The sequence below is a fragment of the Lepus europaeus genome, chromosome 10, assembly GCF_033115175.1.
Source record: "Lepus europaeus isolate LE1 chromosome 10, mLepTim1.pri, whole genome shotgun sequence".
NCBI lineage: Eukaryota > Metazoa > Chordata > Mammalia > Lagomorpha > Leporidae > Lepus > Lepus europaeus.
The window spans coordinates 97,738,942-97,763,889 of NC_084836.1; the positions used below are offsets into that span (position 1 = coordinate 97,738,942).

The 24,948-nt window shown below is 53.9% G+C and overlaps 2 protein-coding genes and 5 non-coding genes across 8 annotated transcripts; 1 reads left to right on the plus strand and 6 right to left on the minus strand.

Annotated features, from left to right (window-relative positions):
- The first annotated feature begins 13,242 nt into the window (after positions 1–13,242).
- On the plus strand, positions 13,243–18,117 carry IDH3B (isocitrate dehydrogenase (NAD(+)) 3 non-catalytic subunit beta). Of its 2 annotated transcripts, none has more exons than XM_062203951.1 (12): positions 13,243–13,295; positions 13,456–13,536; positions 13,650–13,748; positions 13,836–13,956; positions 15,730–15,790; positions 15,864–15,996; positions 16,098–16,231; positions 16,323–16,425; positions 16,522–16,668; positions 16,818–16,912; positions 17,007–17,067; positions 17,680–18,117. In XM_062203951.1, exons 1-12 carry the CDS (start codon positions 13,260–13,262, stop codon positions 17,764–17,766), a joined length of 1,158 nt encoding a protein of 385 aa, XP_062059935.1. In that variant the 5' UTR covers positions 13,243–13,259; the 3' UTR covers positions 17,767–18,117. The 2 variants fall into 2 exon arrangements, with proteins under 2 accessions (XP_062059935.1, XP_062059937.1); XM_062203953.1 differs by having other exon boundaries at positions 17,979–18,117.
- NOP56 (NOP56 ribonucleoprotein) lies at positions 18,115–23,767 on the minus strand. Its single transcript, XM_062203950.1, has 12 exons — positions 23,710–23,767; positions 23,463–23,552; positions 23,121–23,235; positions 21,708–21,869; positions 21,417–21,615; positions 20,901–21,088; positions 20,669–20,820; positions 20,430–20,530; positions 19,914–20,062; positions 19,563–19,684; positions 19,244–19,381; positions 18,115–18,561 (listed from the first exon to the last, which is right to left on the minus strand). The coding sequence occupies exons 1-12, from the start codon at positions 23,710–23,712 to the stop codon at positions 18,199–18,201; spliced, it is 1,782 nt and encodes a 593-aa protein (XP_062059934.1). The 5' UTR covers positions 23,713–23,767; the 3' UTR covers positions 18,115–18,198.
- On the minus strand, positions 19,448–19,519 carry LOC133769261 (small nucleolar RNA SNORD57). Its single transcript, XR_009867153.1, has one exon. It is a non-coding gene; the product is annotated as a small nucleolar RNA SNORD57 (small nucleolar RNA).
- LOC133769262 (small nucleolar RNA SNORD56) lies at positions 19,776–19,846 on the minus strand. The gene has a single exon (XR_009867154.1). It is a non-coding gene; the product is annotated as a small nucleolar RNA SNORD56 (small nucleolar RNA).
- On the minus strand, positions 20,282–20,367 carry LOC133769290 (small nucleolar RNA SNORD86). Its single transcript, XR_009867176.1, has one exon. It is a non-coding gene; the product is annotated as a small nucleolar RNA SNORD86 (small nucleolar RNA).
- Positions 21,220–21,354, minus strand: LOC133769273 (small nucleolar RNA SNORA51). Its single transcript, XR_009867164.1, has one exon. It is a non-coding gene; the product is annotated as a small nucleolar RNA SNORA51 (small nucleolar RNA).
- LOC133769294 (small nucleolar RNA SNORD110) lies at positions 21,961–22,032 on the minus strand. Its single transcript, XR_009867179.1, has one exon. It is a non-coding gene; the product is annotated as a small nucleolar RNA SNORD110 (small nucleolar RNA).
- Positions 23,768–24,948: the final 1,181 nt, after the last annotated feature.

The following is a 24,948-nucleotide window of genomic DNA, read 5'->3' on the forward strand; positions in this document are numbered from 1 at the left end:
GTGTCCCCCAAATTCACATGTGGGAGCAGTAAGCTCTGGTGTGACTGTATTTGGAAAAGGGGTCTGTAAGGAGCTCATGAAAGTTAAATGAAGTCAGAAGGGTGGGGTCCTAATTTAATAGGAAAAGGAAAAGACCCCTCCATGTGAGGACACTGCAAGGAGGTCACCCAGAGCCAAACTGGTCATCACCTTGATCTTGGACACCCCAGCCTCCAGGGTGGTGAGAAATACATTTCTGTTGTGAAAGCCACTCCATCTCCGGTAGCTTGTCATGTCAGCCTAAGTTGACCGATGCCCAGTAAGGTCCTCTCTCACGGTTACTGTTTGCTCTCTCTTCCTTCACTATGTGTAAGTATCTTGGATCTGATTTTGCCCTACTTCCCAGTTAACAAGTTAACCAGAATCCATGGATTCAGGCAAAAGACTTGAGATTCCTGAATCAGAGTCAAAGAAATTTAATACTGGTAGCCCAGCCAGTAGCCAAGGTGTTGTGTTTAAACCAGCTCTCCTGGCTGTCCCCCAACCCGCAGGCCCACATGAGCAATGTGGAGGAGCTGTGTGGACACTGTGCACATACCAGGTTTGTATCCCATGTGAAGAGCACCAAGCTCTTCTACAGACAGTAGTAAGCAGCCTGCTCTCATTCCTTAAGGTCGCTTGCTACATACAGAACCATGAGAAATATCCCAGGCAAAGAGTAGTCAAGGCTTTGTATTTTTGACATACTCAGTACAAATGTGCAGGGAAGCCCAGGACCAACGGTGGCTTGCCTCTCCCAACAGTTGGCACTACACATTCTTGGCTGAGCTCAAGTATTCACATGAGTATGCTACTCCATCCACTACTCCAGTTAATCTGATCAGTAGAGCCTGGGACCAAATCCATCAGTTGGGCTCACATAGAATTTGATTAAGGCAACCATCGTTAGAACTTCAGACAGCAAGATGAGGCCAACCTACAGTACTGTCTTCAACCATGCATTCTGCATCTCAGATTCAGTCACCTTTGCAAAAGTTCCAAGGGGACAAGCAGTCTTAGTTCAGATGGCCAGGATAGTCTCATGCCACGCTATTACCCATTACAACCTGAACACCTGCATTATAGACTGCTCTGCTGGCCTTTCATGTCACTGCCAGTCATTATAAGAGACAATACCTGGGCCAAAAAGTCAGCCCCATCCCTATGGAGATGTTCCATGGCCCACATCCGCTCATGCAACCTAAAGGGTCAAGTGTTACTCCAGTTAGGATTTGTTGATGGATCTGATTGGATCACCACGACACTGGTTTGATAAAGCCACATGGGCAGTATCATTGCATAGTTGCTACCATGACCACCATACACGAACCAAGGCCACTTAGGCCATCAGTCAGATGGAAGCAAGGTTGTGCTAGGTGATGTGTTTGGACACAGACTGGGGGAGGAGAAGATTCCACACAGAGGGGCTGCCACTGCTGGCAAAGGGCACACACAAAGCCTTCAGGACCAGCCATGCTCACATGGACATCTCTGTTCTCATGGCACATGGGCAGCATAATAAACCCAGAGGGGTCAGATCATCAACTGTGGATGGCATCTGGCTTGGATGGACCTGAAGCTGGTTTTGCTGGGCTTCAGTGCAGGGGACAAAGGGTACATTAATCATTACTGCCTCTGTGTACCTGCTGGCATCTAAGGCGTCTTCTCACCAGGTCTCCATGGCCACAAAGCTGCATTTCCCTTGCCCCTCTTCCCTCTAATCTTTCCCACTCATACCCGGACCTTTTGCCTGGAGGGGTCAGATGTGAGTAGAGTGAGGACATTTACCTAAAACATACAGAAACCCATGTCTCTTCCTTCTTGGCCTGGGGTGAGGGTGGGTGTAGCGCTTGAGAAGCCATGTACTCAACCCAGCAGCCACTATGTTTGTGATATAGGATCGTGTTCATCCAGCAAGTCCAAGCGGCTGAATTAGAATTAAGTCCGAATCCTCTAGCCCCCTTTTGCCATGCTCACACCTGGAGGGTGTTCCCACCTGGCTGTTGGGGGAAGGAAGGCCTCAGCCTCATGAATGAACAGATCTCAGCTTCTCAGGAGGGATCTGTACGACTTCCCCCTCCATTGGTTCTGATCATTTCTGAGGATGTGGCTGATAGAAAAATGATCCTGACTGGGACGGCTGCATTGAGTGACCCGCTGCCTCACTGAACTCTGTCGACTGGAAGGAGGACTGGGAGGAGGTCAGAAGTTTTAAATATTTTAAAAACTTATTTTATTTGAACTGCATAGAGACAGAGACTCAGAGACAAACACCACACACACACACAGACACAGACACACACACAGACACAGGTCTCCCACCTGCTGGTTCACTCCCCAAATATCTGCAACAGCTGGGACTGAGTCAGGCTGAAATCAGAGCCCAGAACTCAGTCCAGGTCTCCCCTGTGGATGTCAGGGACCTATCTGAAGCATCACCTGTGGCCTTCCAGGGTGCATGCTAACTGGAAGCTGGAACCAGCAATGGAGCCAGGACTCGGATCCAGGTACTCTGACACGGCATGTGGACATCTCTGGTGGTGTGTTAACCACTGGGTCAAATTCCCAACCCACTCAGGAGCTTTTGAGGAGACCGTTTTACTGCTCAATAATCCTGGGTGCCTGCAGATGGTGGAAGGTATGGCATGGCCATTGAGTACTTGACTACTGGCCTACTGTTGGGTGAATTTCACAACGGAGTGCATCATTGTCAGACTGCAGGTGGTCTGAAAATCCAAAACATGGCTTAGTTTCAAGGGCCAAAATGGTGTGGTTGGAGCCACAGACTCGAATCAGATGAGAACAGACAGGAACAGCAACACTGCAGCCTAGGAACGTACCATCAGCAGCAAGTCAGCAGTGGCAACCTAGTGAGCGCCCAGTGATTTGATGTAGTCAGTCACCCAGGAGCAGGTGGGGCCAGACCCTGTGCAAAGTGGCTTCCTTCACCGTGAGACAAACGGTGCAAATTCTGAGAGATGGGGAGGGTGTCTGGCTCAGCAGTTAAGCTGCTGGTTGGGATGCCTGCCTCCCATATTGGAGTGACTGGGTTTGGCCCTGGCTCCACTTCCGATTCCAGCTTCCTGCTAATGTGCACCATGGGGGTGGCAAGCGATGACCTCCTTACCTGGGTCCCTGCCACCCATTCAGGAAACCTGGATTAAGTTTCGGGCTCCTGGCCTGAAACTAGAGAGTGAACCAGAAGATGGAAGATTCTCTCTCTCTCTCTCTCTCTCTCTCTCTCTCTCTCTCTCTCTTCCTCTGTGTCTCCCTGGTTTTTTGAATAAAATAAGAATTAATTAAAAAATTTTGGCTGGCGCCGCGGCTCAATAGGCTAATCCTCCGCCTTGCAGCACCGGCACACCAGGTTCTAGTCCCGGTCAGGGTGCCAGATTCTGTCCTGGTTGCCCCTCTTCCAGGCCAGCTCTCTGCTGTGGCCCGGGAGTGCAGTGGAGGATGGCCCAGGTCCTTGGGTCCTGCAACCCATGGGAGACCAGGAGAAGTACCTGGCTCCTGCCTTCAGATCAGCGCAGTGTGCCGGCTGCAGTGCGCCAACCGTGGCAGCCATTGGAGGGTAAACCAACGGCAAAAGAAGACCTTTCTCTCTGTCTCTCTCTCCCTCACTGTCCACTCTGTCAAAAAAAAATTTTTTTTAAAGATTTTGAGAAGAGTCACAACCTGGAATGCAGTGATGTCTTCTGAATCAGAAACATACAGTTCTTGGGGGCTGGTGCTGTGGCGTAGTAGGTTAAGCCTCCACCTGCAGTGCCGGCATCCCATATGGACACCAGTTCAAGTCCTGCCTGCTCCTCTTTGGATCCAGCTCCCTGCTAATGGCCTGGGAAAACATGAGAAGATGACCACAGTTCTTAGTCCCATGCACTCATGTGGGAGACCCAGAAGAAGCTCCTGGCTTTGGGATTTGACCCAGTTCCAGCCATTGTGGCCATTTGGGGAGTGAACAAGCAGATGGAAGACCTCTCTCTCTCTCTCTCTCTCTCTCTCTCTCTCTCTCTTCCTCTCTCTCTGTGTGTGTGTCTGTCTGTAACTCTGCCTCTCAAGTAAATAAATAAATCTTTTAAAAAAATACAGTTCTCTGTTTTGTGTCCAGTCTATGATGGTAAATGTGTGACCATGTCTAGTTCAATAATATATCCAGGCAGTAATGATGGTAGTCTGGGCATCGAAGGCTGCATTTGCAGCCTGATTCTAGTTGATTGTATTGGAAAAGGGCTCTTAACTGGGCATCTCCAGACGGTCTGATTGGCAACTGAATTTGTTTCCTCAGATTTCAGCTCCAACAAAGAATGTCTTCAATCTACCAATTTGCAGACAATGTGGCTAGGCCATTGGCAACAGCACAGAAGGCAGTGAAAACAGCATGGCTCATCAAGGGATGTCTTGGCCAGGATTATCAGCATTGCCTTGAGTTCTGTCCACGAGCAGCAGTCACCAGGCCTGCGTTTGACCATGCAAAGCAGGCTCTGGTTCTGAACATAAACATCAAAAGGTGGCAGCTTAGCTGACCCACCAATGTACCAGACCAGGTGCTTAGGGGACCCTCTGTGGCTTGAGGGTCCCACTGAGCTGGCAGCTTTGCTCCTGGTGGTAAAATGAGATTAAGTTTCTCCTAAAGGGATTTCTTTTTATGTAACAGACAATGCTAGGGCCAGAACAGCTGTGCTTCAAAATATAGTATTTCTACTTGACAATGAAGCCTTGTGCTCTTCCTTTAACCACCAGTGAATCTAAGTTGACTCATCTGAAAACAGGGCTATTGGGTTGAGTCTTTGGAGCTCTTTGGGTGAGTAACTAACTAGTGGGTCTCTTTTTTAAAAAAAAGGGATGTGCTTGGTGACCATGTCAGACAGGTGGCATTGCTATGCTGGAAGCTGCCCTCAATAATGGATAGCTTTTGAGTCTTTGTTATTGTTTAGTAAGACTTATTGATTTATTTATTTTAAAAGCAGAATTACAGAGAGGGAGAGATCTCCCACCCCTTGGTTCACTCCCCAAATGACCATAATAGCCAGGGCCAGACCGAAGCCAGGAGCCAGGAGGAGCCTCTTGGTGTCTCCCATGTGGGTGCAGGGGCCCAAGCACCTGGGCCATCCTCCACTGTTTTCCCAGGCACATTACCAGGGAGCTGGATTGAAAGTGGAGCAGCCGGGACTCGAAACAGAGCCCATATGGTGCTGCAGGTGGCAGCTTCACCTGCAATGTACAGATTTTGAATCTTTAATGGTCTGATTCCTCTTTCCTTGGAAGTCTGTACCATTTCTTCCGGACCACTCAAGAGGGTCCAAGAATCACCCATCTACATGCGGCAAAATTCTGAATGGGCAAAACCCTTCAGACAAGTACAAGTCTCAAAACCAGTCACATTCAACAGTAGGTGCCATTGAATTGGCCCAAAGCCCCAACACACAAGGTCACTTTCATGTGCCTTCCCCACTGCAAACTTTGCCCCAAGCCCATCAGTTGTACTTGAGTGATTTTTTTAAAAAAAGATTTATCTACTTACTTGAAAGGCAGAGTTATAGAGAGGCAGAGAGAGAGAGAGAGAGAGAGAGAGAGGCCCTCCATCCACTGGTCTATTCCCCAGATGGCCGCAATGGCCAGAGCTGCACCGATCTGAAGCCAGGAGCCTCTTCTGGGTCTCCCATGTTGGTACAGGGGCCCAAGCACTTGGGCCATCCTCCACTGTCCTCCCAGGCCACAGCGGAGAGCTGGATCAGAAGTAGAGCAGCTGAGACCCAAACCGGCGCCCAAACGGGACGCCAGCACTGCAGGCGGAGGCCCCACCAGCCACGCCACAACGCCGGCCCCTTGAGTGATTTTTTTTTTAACTTTATGGGAAATCACACCATGAAGTTTAGTGGATGCACATCAGGAGCTAAAGTGATGGCAGCCGAACGATCACGCCCACCACCCCAGCCAGGAGAGTGGGGAGGGGAGGACGGTGGGGGAGGTTAGCTCACCTCCATGAAGTTCCCAGGCACACTGAGGTTTTTGTTAAAGCACCTGAGGGTGGAGTAGAGGGAAGAAAGGGATTGGGGAGCGCAGAAGGAGGCACCAGGTCTGTGCTAGGAAGTCAGGCTTTGCATTCATTTTTGGCTTCTTTTTTTTTTTTTTAAGATTTATTTATTTATTTGAAAGTCAGAGTTACTCAGAGAGAGAAGGAGAGGCAGAAAGAGAGGTCTTCCATCTGCTGGTTCACTCCCCAGCTGGCTGCAATGGCCGGAGCTGCGCCAATCTGAAGCCAGGAGCCAGGAGCTTCTTCTGGGTCTCCCACGTGGGTGCAGGGGCCCAAGCACTTGGGCCATCTTCAACTGCTTTCTCAGGCCATAGCAGAGAGAGCTGGCTTGGAAGTGGAGCAGCCGGGACTCAAACCAGCGTCCATATGGGATGCCGGCACCGCAGGCAGTGGCTTTACCGGCTATGCCACAGCACCAGCCCCTGCATTCATTTTTGATCTGAGTGGTCACCTGTGGGGCCCAACCAGGTAAGCTCACAATATTTTTGGCACCTAAAGTGCTGTGTGAACCATCATGGCTGGTGCCATTTATTTCCACTTTGGGGATCCTTTGACTCAGCAGTCACAGCTGTACTGCCTTTTGAGTGGGGCTGTGGGGCTTGCTGTCCCATTGTCACCACAACCCTTCCTCCTGCATGCAGGAGAGTGGGTGAAATCCAAAGCAACGTCAGGTGACTTGTTTCAATTCTCTGTCTCACAGCTTAGGCTCATTAACAGGTAGGGCAGCGTGAGAGCCTCACCCTAAGCACCTCCCACCCGGGTAGGATGCACTGACATATGCCAGGAGCCTTTTCACACCCCTAATCTGATCCACATGGTTCTTGTCTCTCCTTTTCCAGGAAGCCATGTGTCTATCAGCATCCCACGCTCATTGCCAAAACCGTGAGGGTCTGGCATTTGCCTTTACTCTGCTGATGAGTGAGTAATTAGCTTCTTACTGTTCTATGGATGTCAGCCTGGGTCACAGACAAAGGACTTTATTGCTCATGGCACAGCAAGCAGCATGAGCAGAATGGTTACATTTGCTCCCTTGTTCCCAGGTCCCAAAGGGGCAACGCGGAGAGGCCCCGCAGGTGCTGTGCGTGCCACAGGTTTGTGTTGCGTCTGAGGGACACTGAGCTTGGGGAATTCATCTCTTTTATTTCAAAGATTTATGTATTTGTTTGGAAAGCAGAATGAGAGAGAGGGAGGGAGGGGAGATACACACACACACACACATACACATATATATATATATATGAGAGAGAGAAAGTGAGAGAGAGAGAGAAGACAGGCACCTGTACCCTAGCCTGTCCCCTGTCTCAGTTGAAGCTGCTCTCCTGGCTGACTTCCACGATGACACAGGTGACTCAATCAGTTCGGGGGTCTGAGCCTTTGCCGGCAGGGTCTCCCCAAGCTCTCTGTGACACTCATTCCCATCTCCCATCATCCCAACTAGGACTTCGTTCTCACTGTGTTTGCTCCACCTCCCATGGCATTGCTGGGAGCAGCCCCCTCCACTTCCATCCCACTTGCTCACTGATCCCACAAGTGTTCTTCTTTGAATACTTTGGGATCTTTGATTCTGTTCTCACTCCCCAATCAGCAAAATCGCTTCTGTCCTCACTTTCCCCTGGATCCCATTTTATCAGCACCCTCAAGACCCTTGAGCCCTCTCTGGCAGAATACCACATTCAGATGAACCCAAATGTTTGACTTGTTCCCGAAACCACACCCAATTGTACCACAATAATATTTGTGGTCACCAACATCAACCAAGTCCTTGGTATTGATTGGAAATCTTTTCTCCATCTCTCTCGGCCCTAGGACTCGCTCCAATCTTACGTCATCGCCCTCACGAGGCTGCACCTCCTCACGCAGGTCTGTGCTTCTCACTGTTTCTCAGCTGCCTTGCTCTGACCCTCTCTGCCAGCTGGTTCATCATCCCTCCAGCTGCTACAGGCAGTGGCCTGAATGCTCACAGCTTCCTCCCTCTCTGGAGGGTTGTCCCTGTCTTGTGCAAGACCCTTAATAAAGCTTGCCTCAGATTGGGACAACCTTGGGACATCACCCTGGTGCTCAGCTCCCTGGGGACCAGGCCGAGGAGGACTCCCATTGAAGCCACACCTTGCTGACTCCTTCCCTTTCCTCCTGCCGTGTCTCTCCTGAGAACACTCCTTCCATACTTGCTTGTCTAAGAACCCCTGTCTTGGGCTCTGTTTCTCAGGGACCCGACCTAAGACACCGCCTCTGTACACTGCATTAACCTATTTTTCAAAACTATAGTGAAGTTCCTGAGGCAGAAAAGGGGTCTCTTTAGCTCACAGTTCTGCAAGTTCAAAGGCATGATGCCTGCATCAACTCAGCTGTGGTGAGGACCTCATGGCAGATGGCATCATAGTGATGGGAACGTGTGTGGGAGGAAGAGACCACATTGCCAGACAGGAAGTGAGAGAAAAATTCAGGGGTGGGGCTCTTGTGGGAACTACCTTAGTCCCTATCAATAGCAGTGCATTCAATAATTTAGGGATCTTTTACTGGGCCTCACCTCTTTTTTTTTTTAAGATTTTATTTATTTATTTGAAAGTCAGAGTTACACAGAGAGAGGAGAGGCAGAGAGAGAGAGAGAGAGAGAGAGAGAGAGAGAGAGAGAGAGAGAGAGAAAGAGAGAGAGAGAGGTCCTCCACCTGCTGGTTCACTCCCCAGATGGCTGCAATGAAGTTGCGGCCGATCCGAAGCCAGGAGCCAGGAGCCTCTTCTACGTTTCCCACGTGGGTGCAGGGGCCCAAGGACTTGGTCCATTCTCCACTGCTCTCCCGGGCCACAGCAGAGAGCTGGATTGGAAGTGGAGCAGCTGGGTTCCGAACTGGCACCCACATGGGATGCCAGCGCTTCAGGCCAGGTCATTAACCTGCTGCACCACAGCGCCGGCTGGATCTCACCTCTTTAAGGTCCACACCACCTTCCAAAATCACCACACCAAGCACCAAGCCTCCACTATATGCACACTTGGTGGACACATTCAAACCCAGCACCTACATTTTCAGCTTCCCCTAGAGTTTAGTCATTTCTCCTCTGTATCCTTCAATCCCATGGCAACTTTTCTCTCTCTTCCAAGAAATTTTTTTGGACTTCAATCTTCAAGGAATTGAGAAATGTATTATCTTATATTTTCTATGGATTAGAGATGCAGAAAAAGACCCAGTAGGCTTAAAAGAGCAAAAAACCTGAAATTTCTGTGTGCCAGGGGCCTCTTTGGAAGGCTGTTAAAGTCTGTGGATCCATTCTTAGGGAATGCTTTTAAATACATAAAATAAAATAAACAGAGTCACAAATAAAATTGTTTTCATCTATAGTAGTAGAGAAGCTACCTTGTGCTATATTATTATGTGTGTTTCATATACTTATTGATGTATTAAATAACAAGATCTAGTGTTGAGTCAACTAGTATCAAAGAAAGGATGATAGTTTAAGATATTGGCCACTGGGGCCTGCGCTCTGGCTAGTAGGCTAAGCCTCTGCCTCAGGTGCGGGCGTCCTGCCTGTTCCTCTTTGGATCTAGCTCTCTGCTGATGCCCTTGGAAAGTAGCAGAAGATGGCCCAAGTCCTTGGGCCCTGCACCTATGTGTGAGACCTGGAAGAAGCTCCTGGCTCCTGGCTTCGCATTGGCCCAGCTTCTTTGGGGAGTGAACTAGCAGATAAAGACTTTTTTTTTTTTTTTTTGACAGGCAGAGTGGACAGTGAGAGAGAGAGACACACAGAGAAAGGTCTTCCTTTTCTGTTGGTTCACCCCCCCAATGGCTGCTATGGCCAGCGCACTGCGCCGATCCGAAGCCAGGAGCCAGGTGCTTCTCCTGGTCTCCCATGCAGATGCAGGGCCCAAGCAGCTGGGCCATCCTCCACTGCACTCCCGGGCCACAGCAGAGGGCTGGACTGGAAGAGGAGCAACTGGGACAGAATCTGGCACGCCGCCCGGGACTAAACCCAGGGTGCTGGCGCTGCAGGTGGAGGACCAGCCTATTGAGCCACGGTGCCAGCCAGATGAAGACCTTTCTCTGTCTCTCCCCTCTCAGTCTGTAACTCTGCCTCTGAAATAAATAAATAAAATCTTAAACAAAAGATATCAGCCACTGAAATGTGGTGTGAAAAGATCTGTAACTTTTATTGGTGAGAAAGTCAAGGGTGCTGCAGGTATCACTGTGACCTGTGGCCTACATTCAAAAAGAAAAGAAATGCTAACTTGCAGCTAGAGGTTTGTAAGAAGAAGAATTACATGTTTGGATTTTTAAGCCGGCGCCACGGCTCAATAGGCTAATCCTCTGCCTGCGGCTCCAGCACACTGGGTTCTAGTCCTGGTCGGGACACCGGATTCTGTCCCGGTTGCCCCTCTTCCAGGCCAGCTCTCTGCTGTGGCCCGGGAGGGCAGTGGAGGATGGCCCAAGTGCTTGGGCCCTGCACCCCATGGGAGACCAGGAGAAGCACCTGGCTCCTGCCTTCAGTTCGGATCAGCGCAGTGTGCTGGCCATAGCGGCCTTTGAGGGGTGAACCAACAGAAAAGGAAGACCTTTCTCTCTGTCTCTCTCTCATTGTCCACTCTGCCTGTCAAAATAAATAAATAAATAAATAAAATTTTTAAAAAAGAGATATGTATATGTTTGGATTTTCGCCATCCAAGTTCAAAGTACTGATTTTCCTCATGGACATCTGAGGGCTCTACTGGTCCAAGGTTAGCACTGTGGTGGAGGACTAGCAGGCCTGAGAGACTGACATTCTATTCCCCTAGCCTCACATTGCACATTGAACACATACAGGCTGGTTATTCCTTGTTATGGCCTCTGGTGTTAAGTGGAGGAGGCTCCATAACAGTTAGAAGGAACAAGATGGTATCATCTCCCTTTTGTGTCTCAAGGGAGTGACTAAGGACTTTCTCAAATGTCCTGCCTGGACTTCCCCATTAGTAGGCAGCATTGGTGAGATCTGCCTTCATGGGGATTCAGAACCCAAGAGAGCCTGCCAAGCTCATGGGGGACCACGGTGGGTGGCTTTTGGACTATAATGGTCTCACCTCCTTCGCCTGGATCAATCGGTAACCCCCATTGATCCCTTTAACTCTAATGACAGCATATGGTGTTTGTCAGCACATATTTCTTGAGTGTTAGGCTGGGTTCAGTTCTCTGCAGAATTTAGAGATGATATGATAGTTACTCTCAAGAAAATGAACATTTTCTGGAATAAAGATAAGATTATTATCAGTAATCAGATCTAGATGGCCCATTTCTCTTCTTTTTAAATCTGAGTTTCCTGGAGTAAAACAAAATATATTTTTTAAAATTCACTTTTTTCTTCATTAGAAAAAGCTATTTGGAGAAGACAAGTGGTGATGATGGCAACAGCAGTGTGGAGACTAGGAGGTGTATGGGAGCAAAACAGGGGTGGTCTCTGGTTTTGATTTGTTTCAGGAAATACGTGAGCAGACAGAGGAGTATGTTATATGAACAGATTATATATTAACTATAGTCACAGCTTTGTATTCACACTGTTCTTTCCGTTAGTTCTGAATTCTTACTCTCTAATCCTCTCATCCTGCTACTACAGAGAAGGCCCACCTTCAGGAATGCAGAAAGGGAGGCACAAAGGCTGTGCTTGGTCCCCAGGATTAGAACTGCTAAAGTAGCTGGGTAGACAGCAGCCTATGTGTGTAAGCAAAAGACAATGGGAATTTCAAAGAAAGTAAATTGATGTGCAATGGAACAAGGAAACGTGCCCTGAAAGCAGGCCAGCAACTTTGAAGTCACCAAGGGGATAGGGTTCATAAGCCTGTACTTTTTTTTTTTTTAAATAAGGTTTATTTATTTGAAAGAGTATGTGGAGGTGGGGGAGAGATAATCTTTATCTGCCATTTCACTCCACAGATGGCCACCATGGCCAGGGCTGGGCCAGGCTGAAGCCACGAGCCAGGAGCTTCTTTCAGGTCTCCCACATGGGTGGCAGGGGTCCAAGGACTTGGGCCCGCTTCAACTGCTTTTTCTCAGGCCATTAACTGCGAGCTGGATCAGAAGTGTGGCAGCCAGGACAGGGACTGGCACCCATACAGGATGCTGGCCCTGCAGGTGGCAGCTTTACCCACTATGGCACAGCGCCAGCCCCATAAACCTGCATTTTTATTTATTTATTAGTTTTTTGACAGGCAGGGTTAGACAGTGAGAGAGAGAGAAAGGTCTTCCTTCTATTGCTTCACCCTCCAAAAGGCTGCCATGGCCGGTGTGCCGTGCCGATCTGAAGCCAGGAGCCAGGTGCTTCTCCTGGTCTCCCATGGGGTGCAGGGCCCAAGCACTTGGGCCATCCTCCACTGCCCTCCCGGGCCACAGCAGAGAGCTGGCCTGGAAGAGGAGCAACTGGGACAGAATCCGGCGCCCCGACCGGGACCAGAACCCGGTGTGCCGGCACCGCAAGGCGGAGGATTAGCCTATTGAGCCGCGGCGTCGGCCCATAAGGCTCCATTTTAACAAATGCTTCGGGTTTACTCAGATATGTGACCCAAAACTACAGTTCCAGAATAGTGGGGTCTTCCACGTATCGCTTGTAAACAACAGGTGACTACAATTTGAGATACTCGTCTGAGATTTCCCTTCAGTCCCACTTACAAATGAACTAATTTCTGGCACCAGTTATGGGTCTGCTCTGGGAGCTCAGGCCAACACACGCTTAGCAAAGCAACTGTGCGCGAGAAGCGCTCGACCCCGCAGTGAGGCGATCAGAAACAACAGAGCCCTGGGCGGACCGCGGGTCCACGCAGCCAGACCCGCGTTTCCCATGCACTGTGGGCTGTGTGGTCTGCGTTCGACGGCTCTGGATAAGTGTTCACTGAGTGCTTGGGAAAACCACCCGCAGACCGCAAAGCATGACGACGAGACGGACTCCGCAGCACTGGCTCTCAACCTCTTGTTAAACTCGGGGTCTCCTCTGACAAACGTAAAATCACATATTCTGCTTTGATGTCATTTTGAAGTTTCAACATAAACATGGCTCCAAACACAACGCAACAGATAAAGCGCTCAAGTGTCCGAGACCTTTGCCGCCAGAAAAAAATAAGGAAGAGAAGCGGGCACGTCCCGTAAGCTGCCGGGAGAGAAAAACGCCGCGCCCCCCCAGCACGGGCCGGAACTCGGCGTCCACGGCCGCGTCAGCTTCTGCGTCACTTCCGGCGCGACTTCCTGCGCAGAACATGGCGGCGCTGAGCGGTGTCCGCTGGCTGACCCGAGTGAGGCCCAGGGACACGCCGGGCAGGGGACGGCCGGCCGGGCGGGGGGCCGAGGGTTTGTCCCGAGATTTCAAAAGATGGCCAGGTCCCTGCAGTGTTCGGGGTCGGGCGGTGGGGGCGGTCCCAGGTCTGACCTGATCAGCTTGGGTGTCTGTCGCAGGCGCTAGTCGCCGCCCGGAGCCCTGGGGCATGGAGAAGCCTGAGTACGTCGTCCGTGGTGCACGCCGCCTCGCCGAACCGGGTAGGCGCCAGTGTGGCTCCAGTTCCGCCCAGCCCGGCCCCTTGCCTTTCTTCCTTCCCTGGACCCCCGCCCTCGCCCCAGCTGTAGCTGTTCCGCCCTCTCCGCTCCCGCAGGCCGAGGATGTGCGGGTGGAGGGTGCCTTTCCCGTGACCATGCTGCCGGGAGATGGCGTGGGGCCGGAGCTGATGCATGCGGTCAAGGAGGTGTTCAAGGTGAGGGCCTGGCAGGGGTGGGGGTGGGGGGTTGGAAAGGACTTACTCCATCTTGACCCTGCGGTGATTTGGGATCTGCCTTTGAAGGCTGCAGCTGTCCCGGTGGAGTTTCAGGAGCACCACCTGAGTGAGGTGCAGAATATGGCCTCTGAGGAGAAGCTGGAGCAGGTGCTCAGTTCCATGAAGGAGAACAAGGTGGCCATCATTGGTACGTGTGCCCGCGGGCGTGCATTAGGCCCCCTCCTCCCCACAGGCCTCCCAGCACTGCCCCTTGGGCACCTGTGCCTTCCTGTAGGGAGCCCCTGGTGGAGAGGCCACGGAACGCTCCAGGGGCTGGGTGTCCGCCCTGAAGTCCATCATCTGTCATCAGGTCTTGTTAACTGTGCTTCTAGAATGGTAGCTCTAGCTGCCCCTTTTCTTCTTGCCCTCCCTTCTGCCTCCTTAATCTCTTCATTGGATTTTTTTTGGCTTTCTGTTCTCCCCCTACAACCAGTCCATCTTGCCCTTCTCATATTTTGGATGACCCTGCTAGGCTCAACCTTAGAACAGGAAATTTAAGGTTTGTTTTTTTTTTTTTTTTGAAAGAGTTATGTATTTATTTGAAAGCCAGAGTTACACAGAGAGAGAAGGAGAGGCAGAGAGAGAGAGAGGTCTTCCATCCGCTGGTTCATTCTCTAATTGGCTGCAACGGCCAGAGAGCTGCGCCGATCCAAAGCCAAGAGCCAGGGGTCAGGAGCTTCTTCCAGGTCTCCCACGCAGGGGCCCAAGGACTTGGGCCATCTTCTACTGCTTTCCCAGACCACAGCAGGGAGCTGGATTGGAAGGGGAGCAGCCGGGACTAGAACTGGCACCCATATGGGATGCTGGCATGGCAGGTGGTGGCTAAACCTGCTACGTCACAGCACTGGCCTCAGGCAAGTAAGTTCTTATAGAAGTTGGCCTCAGCTCCTCTGCCTTTCATCACATTAGACTGGTAGTTTCCAAATGTATATACTGTCTTACACTGTTCTTTCCACCTAGAATGTTCTTCCTTGATGTTGTCAGAGCCTTCTAGCTCACGCATTGCATTAGTGTCCTATAGTTGACATAAAAATACCACAAGCCTGGTGGCTTAAAATAACATTTATCCTCACAATTCTGGAGGCTAGCAGTCTGACATTACGGTGCTAGCAGGGTCCCACTTCTTCGCAAGGCTTGGGGGAGATTCCTTTCTTGCCTTGCCAGCTTCTGTGGCTCCTGGTGTTCCCCAGCTTGTAGACACAATTCTCCAATCCTTGCTGCTGGCCTCATGTGACTCTACCGCCTTGGAGCCTCTGGGTCTGTGCCTTTGTCGTGGAAGTTAGGGCCCATCCTAGGCAAGGATGACTTGCTCTCAGGATTCTTAAGCACATCTGCAGATGCTTACCTGTAAGGTCACGTTCACGGGCTTGGGGGCCAGACACGGACAGACACTTGGAGGGTCAGTGATCAGAGTGCCAGCTCCTGTGTGACATTTCCTGACGGCCCAGAAGGGATTTCTCCTCTGTGTCGGTATCTTCCCTGTGGTCTTCATCAGGTCTTTGATGGTCTCGGTCTTCCCCAGTGCATCCCTTGCTCCTGGAAGGTGGGAGCTGTGTGGTTTTTGGTTGGTTTCCCTATTGCTTGACATATGGTTGATACGCTGTAAGTGTTGACTGACAGATATCAAATGAGTAGACAGAGAAACACCCAGAAAGGTCGTAGATCTCCTAGCATTGTTTCTCAAGCTGAATTAAGTGAAGGCTTTTATGAAAACAAGATTGTCCTTCTTTTTACGTCATTTTAAATGTTCAACCTACGTTAGGTACAGCGCCTGAAAATAAAGCAGTAGGCAAGTTTTTCTCATTCTACCACGTAGTTTTCCTTTGCTGCTTGCCCCCAGAAGCAGTTCGAGGAGATGGGGTCTGGCTTGGGAGGATTGGACACTGTGCCTGACAGCCCTTCCCCCACTTGGTTTGCACAGGAAAGATCCATACCCCAATGGAGTATAAGGGGGAACTGGCCTCCTACGATATGCGGCTGAGGTAGGTGGGGAGTGGGTGTGCTCACGGGGGTGCAGAGGCGCCTGCACAGAGCTGACGGCTCGGTCCACTCTAGGCGCAAGTTGGACTTGTTTGCCAACGTGGTCCATGTGAAGTCACTTCCTGGATACAAGACTCGGCACAACAATCTAGACCTGGTGATCATTCGAGAGCAGACAGAAGGGGAGTATAGCTCCCTGGAACATGAGGTGAGCCCCTGGAGAGTAGGGAAGGCAGGGCCAGGGGGAGAAGAGAGGCGGAGCCCCTCCTCACCCTCCCCCCACTGTCTCTGCCTTCTCTTCTCACCCAGAGTGCAAGGGGAGTGATTGAGTGCTTGAAGATTGTCACTCGAACCAAGTCTCAGCGGATCGCCAAGTTCGCCTTTGACTATGCCACCAAGAAGGGGCGGAGCAAGGTCACAGCTGTCCACAAGGCCAACATCATGTGAGGCACCCGGCTTTGCGTGGGGTGGATTCCTGGGGAGGCAGCCCCTGTAGCGTCTTGACTGATTCTGTTCCCTTTGGCCCTTGAGCAGGAAACTTGGAGATGGGTTGTTCCTGCAGTGCTGTGAGGAAGTCGCTGAACTGTACCCCAAAATCAAGTTTGAGACCATGATCATAGATAACTGCTGCATGCAGGTGAGGCCCTCCCATGTCACCACGGTTCCGGGGCTCGGTGCTGGGGGTGGGGTGGCCAGTGGAACTGACTGCTCCCCCTCGTGCCCACCCCCCCAGCTGGTGCAGAATCCGTACCAGTTTGATGTGCTCGTGATGCCCAATCTCTATGGGAACATTATCGACAATCTGGCTGCTGGCCTGGTGGGGGGAGCTGGCGTGGTCCCTGGGGAGAGCTACAGTGCCGAGTATGCCGTGTTTGAGACGGTGAGCAAGCTCGCTTCCTCTAGCCTTTCTCTGCCTTTCCTCTGACCTCCCATCCCAATGCCGCCGCCTCCTAAGTGCCCCTGGCTTGCTCCGCCTCTGCGCCCCCCCCCCCTGCCCTCCCAGTCACTCTGGCCCGCCCCCCTCTGCAGGGTGCCCGGCACCCATTTGCCCAGGCAGTCGGCAGGAATATAGCCAATCCCACGGCCATGCTGTTGTCCGCTTCCAACATGCTGCGGCATCTCAAGTAAGTAGGTCCCGGGAGGCTGGGGCCGGGGAGGTCGGGAGGTGGAGGGTGGGTGTCTGGCAGATTCTCAGCCTCTTCCCGTCCCCGTGGGCAGTCTCGAGCATCACTCCAGCATGATCGCGGACGCCGTGAAGAAGGTGATCAAAGTCGGCAAGGTGAGTGAGAGAGGCTGCGGGTTCCGGGGCTTGGCGCTGCTCCTGGCGAGCCCGGCTGGGCGCCTCCTCCCCCCAGGCCCCAGAACATCTGCCCCCCCCCCTTCCTCTCAGGGCTGTTCTTCACCTCCTCTTGGCTGTTTCATCCTCTTGCTCTCCTTGGCCTCTTTAGTTCCCATCCACTGCCCTCGCAGGTGTCTGTCTGTCTGGGGTGGGTGGAGCAGCGGAGGAAGAGGCAGGCAGGATGAGGCCCCAGCTTTGCCTTCCCCAGGCCTGGGAGTCCCCATCCCCCTGCTGTCTTCTTTTCTCCCACCTGGTCTGTGCCTGATTTCCTCCAAGGCAACCTCATCCTGTCTCTGATGTGCATCCCCCCCTCCTTCCTGCTCAGCCCACCCATTCTGCCTTGGCAGCAGCACAGCTCTCATGGTGGCTTGGGAGAGGGGCAGGTCCTCCCTGCTCTTCCACACCTGCCCACCTCCCTCCATCCTGGCTGCCTCACATCTTCTCTGAACGTGTCACCCTCCCTGGATTCCGTGTCCTCCATCACATTGCCCTACCCCGCTTCACGGGCTGTCTTCTCTTCTTCCCCACGGCTGTTGCCGCTGGTGGTTGTAGGTGCGGACTCGAGACATGGGCGGCTACAGCACCACAACTGACTTCATCAAGTCTGTCATCGGCCATCTGCACCCCCATGGGGGCTAGAGCCCTTTATTCCTCCCAACCTCACAAGGACCATACATCCCTTCAGTGCAGTGGACCAGGGAAGAGCCCTTGAGCCTCTAGACAGTGGACCAAACCCATCTCTGGGCAGAGCCTAGGTTGTCCTGGGGCTGGCTCCTTAGGGACCCGAATTGGTGGGGGGGCCGCTGGGGGTGGGGCCCAGGCTGCAGGATGATGATGATTCTCACCCACAGGTTCGAACCTCTGACATGGGTGGCTATGCCACCTGCCACGACTTCACTGAGGCTGTCATTGCTGCCCTGCCCCACTGATAGGCCCTACCCATGCTCGCGCTTGTTCAAGGTGTTCAATAAAACATTGGTCTGTCAGTCAGCATTTTGTGATGTTTTATTGGGGCAAGGACACAGGGTGGGAAAGGGGACCCCTGACAGGTGCAGGGAATGTCCGTGCTAGTCAGTCTTCCTGGGATGCTTTATGGAGCTTTTTTTTCTTCTTGGCACTGCTCTTGGTGGCGGCCTCCTCAGGGCCGCTGCCCCCTTCCTCCTTGGCGGAGAATTTCCTCTTTTTCTTGGGGACCTTCCTGGTGCCCGCCTCTTCCACATCATTCGCCATTTCCTCCTGGGCAGAGGGCTTCTTCCTCTTGGGAGGGCTCACGCCGCCCCCTGTCTCCACCAGATCACTAACCAGCTCCTCCTTGGAAAAAGATTTCTTTTTCTTGGGTTTGGAGGAAGAGGCAGGCGGCTCCTCTATCCCGTTCTCCTGAGGAGCCTCCTGGGGCTTTTGCTTTTTCTTCTTTTTGGGTTTCTCCTGTACCTCCTAAAGGGCAAGATGGGGGAGTCTGTGAGAGCGTTGTCACCTATGGTGCTCACATGCACCCTGCCTCCAGTTAAAATCCCAGCACAGCCACAGGGCAGAGCCACTGGCAGCTAAAGCTGCCCAGGGTTTCTGGGGTGGTTGCTTGTGTGGGTATACCCTTGGAAGGCCACCCCAACACTACTTACTGCCCATTAGAAATTAAGATAAACATGGACTGTCATCTATCAGCCCACTAAGAGCCTACAGTGAAGCCCGCCATGCTGGTCACCATGGAGCAGAGGGGCCTGAAGCACACACTGGGCACTAGGTGAAGATCCCAGGGGAGTGATCTGGCCTGGCACGCCAAGACCTCCCTGCCCCCAGCCCCACTGTGAAAGCTACCGCCTCCGGACACACTGAGAACAAGAGCAGGAATTTGCACTGCCCCCGCTTGAGGACTCCTGGGAGGCGGCCGAGGACAGCGCACTGCCCAGGGACGGGTGTGTGCTACAACCAGCTCTCTGGGCTCTTGAGCAAGTTCTCTCAGCACCTATCTCCTTCCTATGGAATCAAGAGGTAGTTTTAGATGTTTCAGTCCAAAGGCCTGGGCTCCAGACCATGGCTCGGCACAGCACATCCTTTGTTCTGCTGTGGCAAATCCTGCGGTCTAGGGTCTTCCCTGGGGGCGGCCCTGCCCACTGACCTCACACTCCTCCGGGGTGCTGCTGCTGTTCCCTGAAGATGCCAGGGCGAGCGCTGCTAGGCGCTTCTTTTCCTTCTTCAAGCGTTTCTTCTCCTGCTTCTCCAGCTTCCGGGTGATCTCTGCAGCCGCCGCCTCTGCCTGGCCACAGGAAGGTGGTGAGTGGCCTGCAGACCTGGCAGCTCCAGGCCCCCCGCTGGCCATGCTGGATCAGGCTCATTAAATCAGTTTTGTCGCCTCCACTCCACAAGGTCAGGCCGAGACTGCTCATCACCTCCAACAGCCAGCTGTGGCTCCCGCACCCAGCCAAGCCCAAACTGACCTGAACCATGGCTTCCTTCATGACGTCCAGATTCTTCCGGGGAATCTCTCCAGTCTCATAGAAGGACAGCCGCTCTTCAACTTGTTCGCGAAGCTTCTCCCCAAATACACTTGTGGGTACCTCTGTGTATGTACGTGCAGTTGAACAAAGTGCTGTCAGCCTCTGAGGGTCTAACTCCCCCGCCCCTTGTGCTCCCTCCCTCTACCCCCAGCTTCACTCAGACCCAGAGTATCAACACTCACTAGGTGAACTGCTGTTGACGAAAAATATTACCATCATCGTGGAAGCTGGGAAGGTAGTCAGCCCCCTCCCGGCCAAGACCCGCCTCCTCACGGCTGCCACCCCCCATACCAGAGAAGCAATCGATTCGTGAGGCAATACTGCATTTGTTGGCCAGGTATCGGGAGATGCGGCCTTTGTTCTTGGCGGCGGCTCGGCCAATGAAGGTGGAGTGGAAAATAAGTCCATATTTGGGTGTGTTACCCCGTGTCTTCAGGGCTCTGGGAGAACATTCGGTGGAGAGTTTAAGATCAGCAATCTCAACCCCATCAGCCAAGGCAGCTCCGCCCCCTTCTTCCCCTCCCTTCCAAGTCTCCAGAGCGAGCCTCAGGCTGGGCTGGATCATGTATCCCAATGCATGCCAACCCGGCTCCCAGAGGCAGAGGGAAGGCATCCAATGTCGCTGACCTGGAAACTTGGTCCCTTTGCTGGGCCCTGGGAATCACTCAGACACCAGGACTGGCCATCACCCCCATAGCAGAGGCCTGCACAGGTCAGGGAGCCCTGGTCAGCCATCACTGTGATCCCCAAACAAGCAGTGGGCACCAGAAGTGGCACCTGAGTACAGGCAGGTGCCCTCACTGGTACCTGAACAGGGCCTTTTCAGCCCCAAGGATCTGCACTGTGGATGCTGGATACTTGGCCAGGTTGGTGAGACTGCCAGCATGAGCAATGAGGCGGGCACCTACCTGGAGAAAGGTTCAAGGAACGAGTCAGAGACCAGCTGGACTTGCTCCCTGTTTCCCCCTGGTGGTCAGCAGCAAGCAGTGCAGGATGACGGCATGCCCTCGGCACCACCCCCACCCCTCCTGTTCCCTGTGACATACCGCTTCCCCAATGAGAGCAGACAGACTGGGGGCCACCTGGCTCATCTTGGAGCGCAGGTAAGTGTGTAGGCTCTGGCGGTACTCAGACAACGACACCACTCGGCTGGAGAAGCTCTCGATGTTGATCAAGTCGATGGCAGAGATGTCCATGCCTGGAAACACGCCAGTGTGAGTGCAGGTGCCAGCCGCTTGGAGCCCTCCCCCTGTGCCGGCCGTGAGGCTCTGTGCTGACCCATGGAGGACCGGGAGGCATCCAGAATGGCCTTGGCCTTGGCGCCATCCATCGTTAGCTCCTCCAGCTTTTCCAGCTTGTCCTCATTCAACTCCTTTCGGTTTCCGATGAACTGGGCGAGGCGGCAGTACGTGGCGTTGTCATTGATGATCTTCACCAGCTCTGGAAAGTGATAGCCGTACCACTCCCTGCAGAGACACAGTTGTGCTCAGTCCTGGCTCAGCTGCCGCAAGGCCACAAACGCACCTGCCTCAGCCCTCACCACCCCCAACTCGGCCTGGAGCAAACAGGGACAAGCTAGATGCCGGTCCCCTCAACGCCTTGTCCCCCCACTCACAATACAGCCCAGGCACGGTGAGGCCAGAGCTGAGGTGTACATGGGGAGGGCCTGCTCTGCCTCCTCTTTCTATACAGTCAGTGTAAGAACACAGCCTGTGGTAAGCACCAGGAGGCCCAGCCCACTCGCCTAGCCAGATTTGCAGAGGCTCAAGGTGAGGGGTGGCCTCTGGCTGTTACCTGACTCGCATGGAGAAAGTGTTGATGTCTTTGTCCAGCTGGTCCAGGAGGCTGATGGACTGGATGATCATGTTGTCCACCCGGTTCACGTTAAACTTCACTTTGGCACGAGAGTAGCTGTGGCCCAGGCCCAGCTGGGCTTTACACGCCGACACATCGGTCAGCCCCTTCACCAGATTATGGAAATGCAGACGGACACCTGGGGCAGCCAAAACAGGAGCGTGAGCGAGCCAGCTCTGGCACCCCCGGCCCCCTCCCAGGAGCAATCTCGTCGCTCTAGCCAAGCCTCACCTCGAAGGATCTCGGCTATCACGCCTCCAGTCTGGCAGCTGTAGCCCAGTTCCTCTTGTATAGCGGCACCAATCTTGGGGTCCCCAACCCCTAAAAGCACTTTCTTCTTCTTGGACGGCAGGTGAGTCTCCAGCAGCAGGCGGAGGTCCTCGTGCACGACACCTCAGGACGAAGAGCAGGGTGCCCACTAAGTGGCTGAGGGCCGAGGGATCCTGCCTCCCTGGGGCGTCGGGCCCCGCCCTCCCCGCAGGCATTGCTCAGAGACTTGGAGACATCAGTGACAGGACTCAGGGGATTGACAGATTTTTTCGAGTCATCATTGCAAAGCCTGGCTGAACCATGAGAGAAACCGGACTCAGGCGCAACAGCCCAAGTGGGACACACACCAGCCCCCTCGACTGCAGGGGACACCCAGTGGATCCCTGCAACTGGATGCCAGACCCCAGATATGTGTGTTTCCTAGACATACCTTGGATCAAGCCCAATTTACAAATAAGGCAATTTAAGACATGAGCTAATGAAACTGTACAGTAACTACAAAAGTTACCAACTGAAATCTCATTAAACCAAGTCTGGACTGGCGCGGGAGGCCCCGCTGTACAGCGCTGTGTAGTAGGCTAAGCCTCCGCCTGTAGCGCCGGCATCCCATAAGGGTGCCGGTTTGAGTCCCCGCTGCTCCTCTTCCAATCCAGCTCCCTGTAGATGGCCCAAGTCCTTGGGCCCCATTTGGAGAGTGAACCAGCGGATGGAAGACCATTCTGTCTCTCCCTGTCTGTAACTCTCTCAATAAATAACAGTATCTCCTATCCCAATTTGCCTTCTGGGACCAACACCCTTGTAATTATCAAAAGTGCCCCTTCCGAAGGATTAAAAGACACAGCAGAAAATTAATAAGAGAACCAATCGTGGCCGGCGCCGTGGCTCACTAGGCTAATCCTCCGCCTTGTGGCGCCAGCACACCGGGTTCTAGTCCCGGTCGGGGCACCGGATTCTGTCCCGGTTGCCCCTCTTCCAGGCCAGCTCTCTGCTGTGGCCAGGGAGTGCAGTGGAGGATGGCCCAAGTCCTTGGGTCCTGCACCCCACGGGAGACCAGGAGAAGACCCTGGCTCCTGCCATCAGATCAGCGCGGTGCGCCGGCCGCAGCGCGCCAACCGCGGCGGCCATTGGAGGGTGAACCAACGGCAAAAGGAAGACCTTTCTCTCTCTCTCTCACTGTCCACTCTGCCTGTCCAAAAAAAAAAAAAAAAAGAACCAATCGTGCCAAGGCAAACTTGGGCACACGTACAAGTTAAACCAGCCACCAAAAAAAACCACTGATCGCTAACTACAAAGCTAACTACATCGTGGGTTGCATGCGTGAAATGCACCTTAACCACACAAGCCAGCCGACCCCGGGCGTCGACGCCGACTCACCTTCCGACACCGCGTTGGCATTTTCCAAGGCGACCTGGGACGAGGAGAAGGGCGAGAAGGCCACGAGGCGCACGATGTTGTGGAACTTGCCCAGGTTGAGCACGCACTCCTCCACCTGCCGAGGCAATGAATGGCGCGGCCGGCGTCAGGAGGACGCACCGGGGCCGGGCTCTGCTGTGGGACGCTCACTTCCAGGGCTCCTAGCGCGACCCCCGCCCCGCAGTCTTCCGGGCCGGCCCCTCCAGCCCGCGCGGCCGGCCACGTGGGAGCGCGCGGTGCATGCCGGGGGCGCGCGACCGGGGCGCTGCAGCGCAGCCGGGCGAGCCCCCCGAGACCACCCACCTGCGGCAGCAGCAGGCTGATTTCCTCCACTTCCTTCAGCGCCAGCAGCGCGTAGCCGACCGCGTGCTCGAACAGCACGTGCAGGAGCACCTGGAACGGCAGCCGGGGTGCGGCCGTCAGCTCAGCCCCTGCGTTCTCCCGGCCACACTCCCAGGACACACCGAGGCCCGGGCTCTGGCATTCGAGTTCGAATCCAGGCCCGGACCACGGCCTCCGCACAAGCCCGCGACCCGCAACCACTCCTCACCATGGCGCCTGCTCCTTGCCCGGCTCGCAATGCGGCTTTCTGGCTCTGGCGCGCAGAACCAGGCTCCAGAGGACACGCCCCCCGTCGGGTCGGCCAATCAGAGACCGAGGACGGCACCATCTCAGAGCCTTCGCAGGGGGTCCTCTGGGAGTGGTATCGCCCAGAGCGCGAGTCGCGGTGGAGCGCGCGCGGACGAACCGGCCTTTTCCGGTCTCTGCGGCTGCGCGGGCGGGCGCGGTTGCCTGGGACACGCGGGATCGGTAAGGCCCTGCAGGCCGCAGACCTGCAGAGGGGCGCTTTTTCGGATAATGGTCCGATGGCCCGTATTTTCGTAATATGAGGTGTGAAGCAGGGGCAGGAGGAGCCCCGTGGGCGCAGAGCCCGCCCCACGCCGCGTGGCTGCCCGCGCGCCTCACGCCCCCGCCGCCCCGAGCCCGGTGGGCCGCGCGCTGTCTCCTCTCCGGGACGCGGTCGGGCCCTGGCGCCCTCAGCGCAGCGCACGTGGCTCCTCGCAGCCGCATTGCCGAGTTAAATGTAACTTCCTAGTTCTGGGGCGGGACGAGTGTCGGGCGGTAGTGTAGGAACGGAGCGACCCCGAGTCCTCGTGGAGCGGTCTCGCTGGCCCGGGCCGGCCGGGTGTTGCTCGCGGCCCTGAGGCCCGGGAGCGCTTCCGGGGGTCGCTGGGCGACGGCTCCCGTGCTGCTGCCGCGCTAAGTAATGAACTTACAAAGCCAGGCCTGGCCACCCCAGGGAGGACGAGCACGCCCTTCCACCGTGGGCTGTTGAGCCGCAACTAGCAGGCGCGTTCACAGCTTCAGCCATGTGACAAATTCCCCCTTTTTGGGTTCGATGTGGTCGGGACAACGTCTGTTGTGCCCAGATCACTAGATCCCCGCAGAGATCCCCAGAGAGTCGATCACACCGAAATGCAGATCACTAGAGACCCCCAGGGAGTGGATCACACCGAAATGCAAAAGCAAGGTTTATTGAATACAAGCCGCGACAGGGACCCCAGCCAACCAACCTGCGCAGGCCCCGGTCTTCGTTTGGGAGAGTTTTTAAAGGAAACAACCACAGGCTTACATCAGCGGGGGCTTACAGCACGGAGTTGCTCTTAGTTGAACAGGGGGGTCTCCAATTGGCTTGGGTTCAGGGAGTTACTTTATTTAGCAATTTCTTCTGAGCTGTCCTTGGTAAGCTTTGCTATCTCCGGAATGACTGAATGTCTGCTTTTACAAG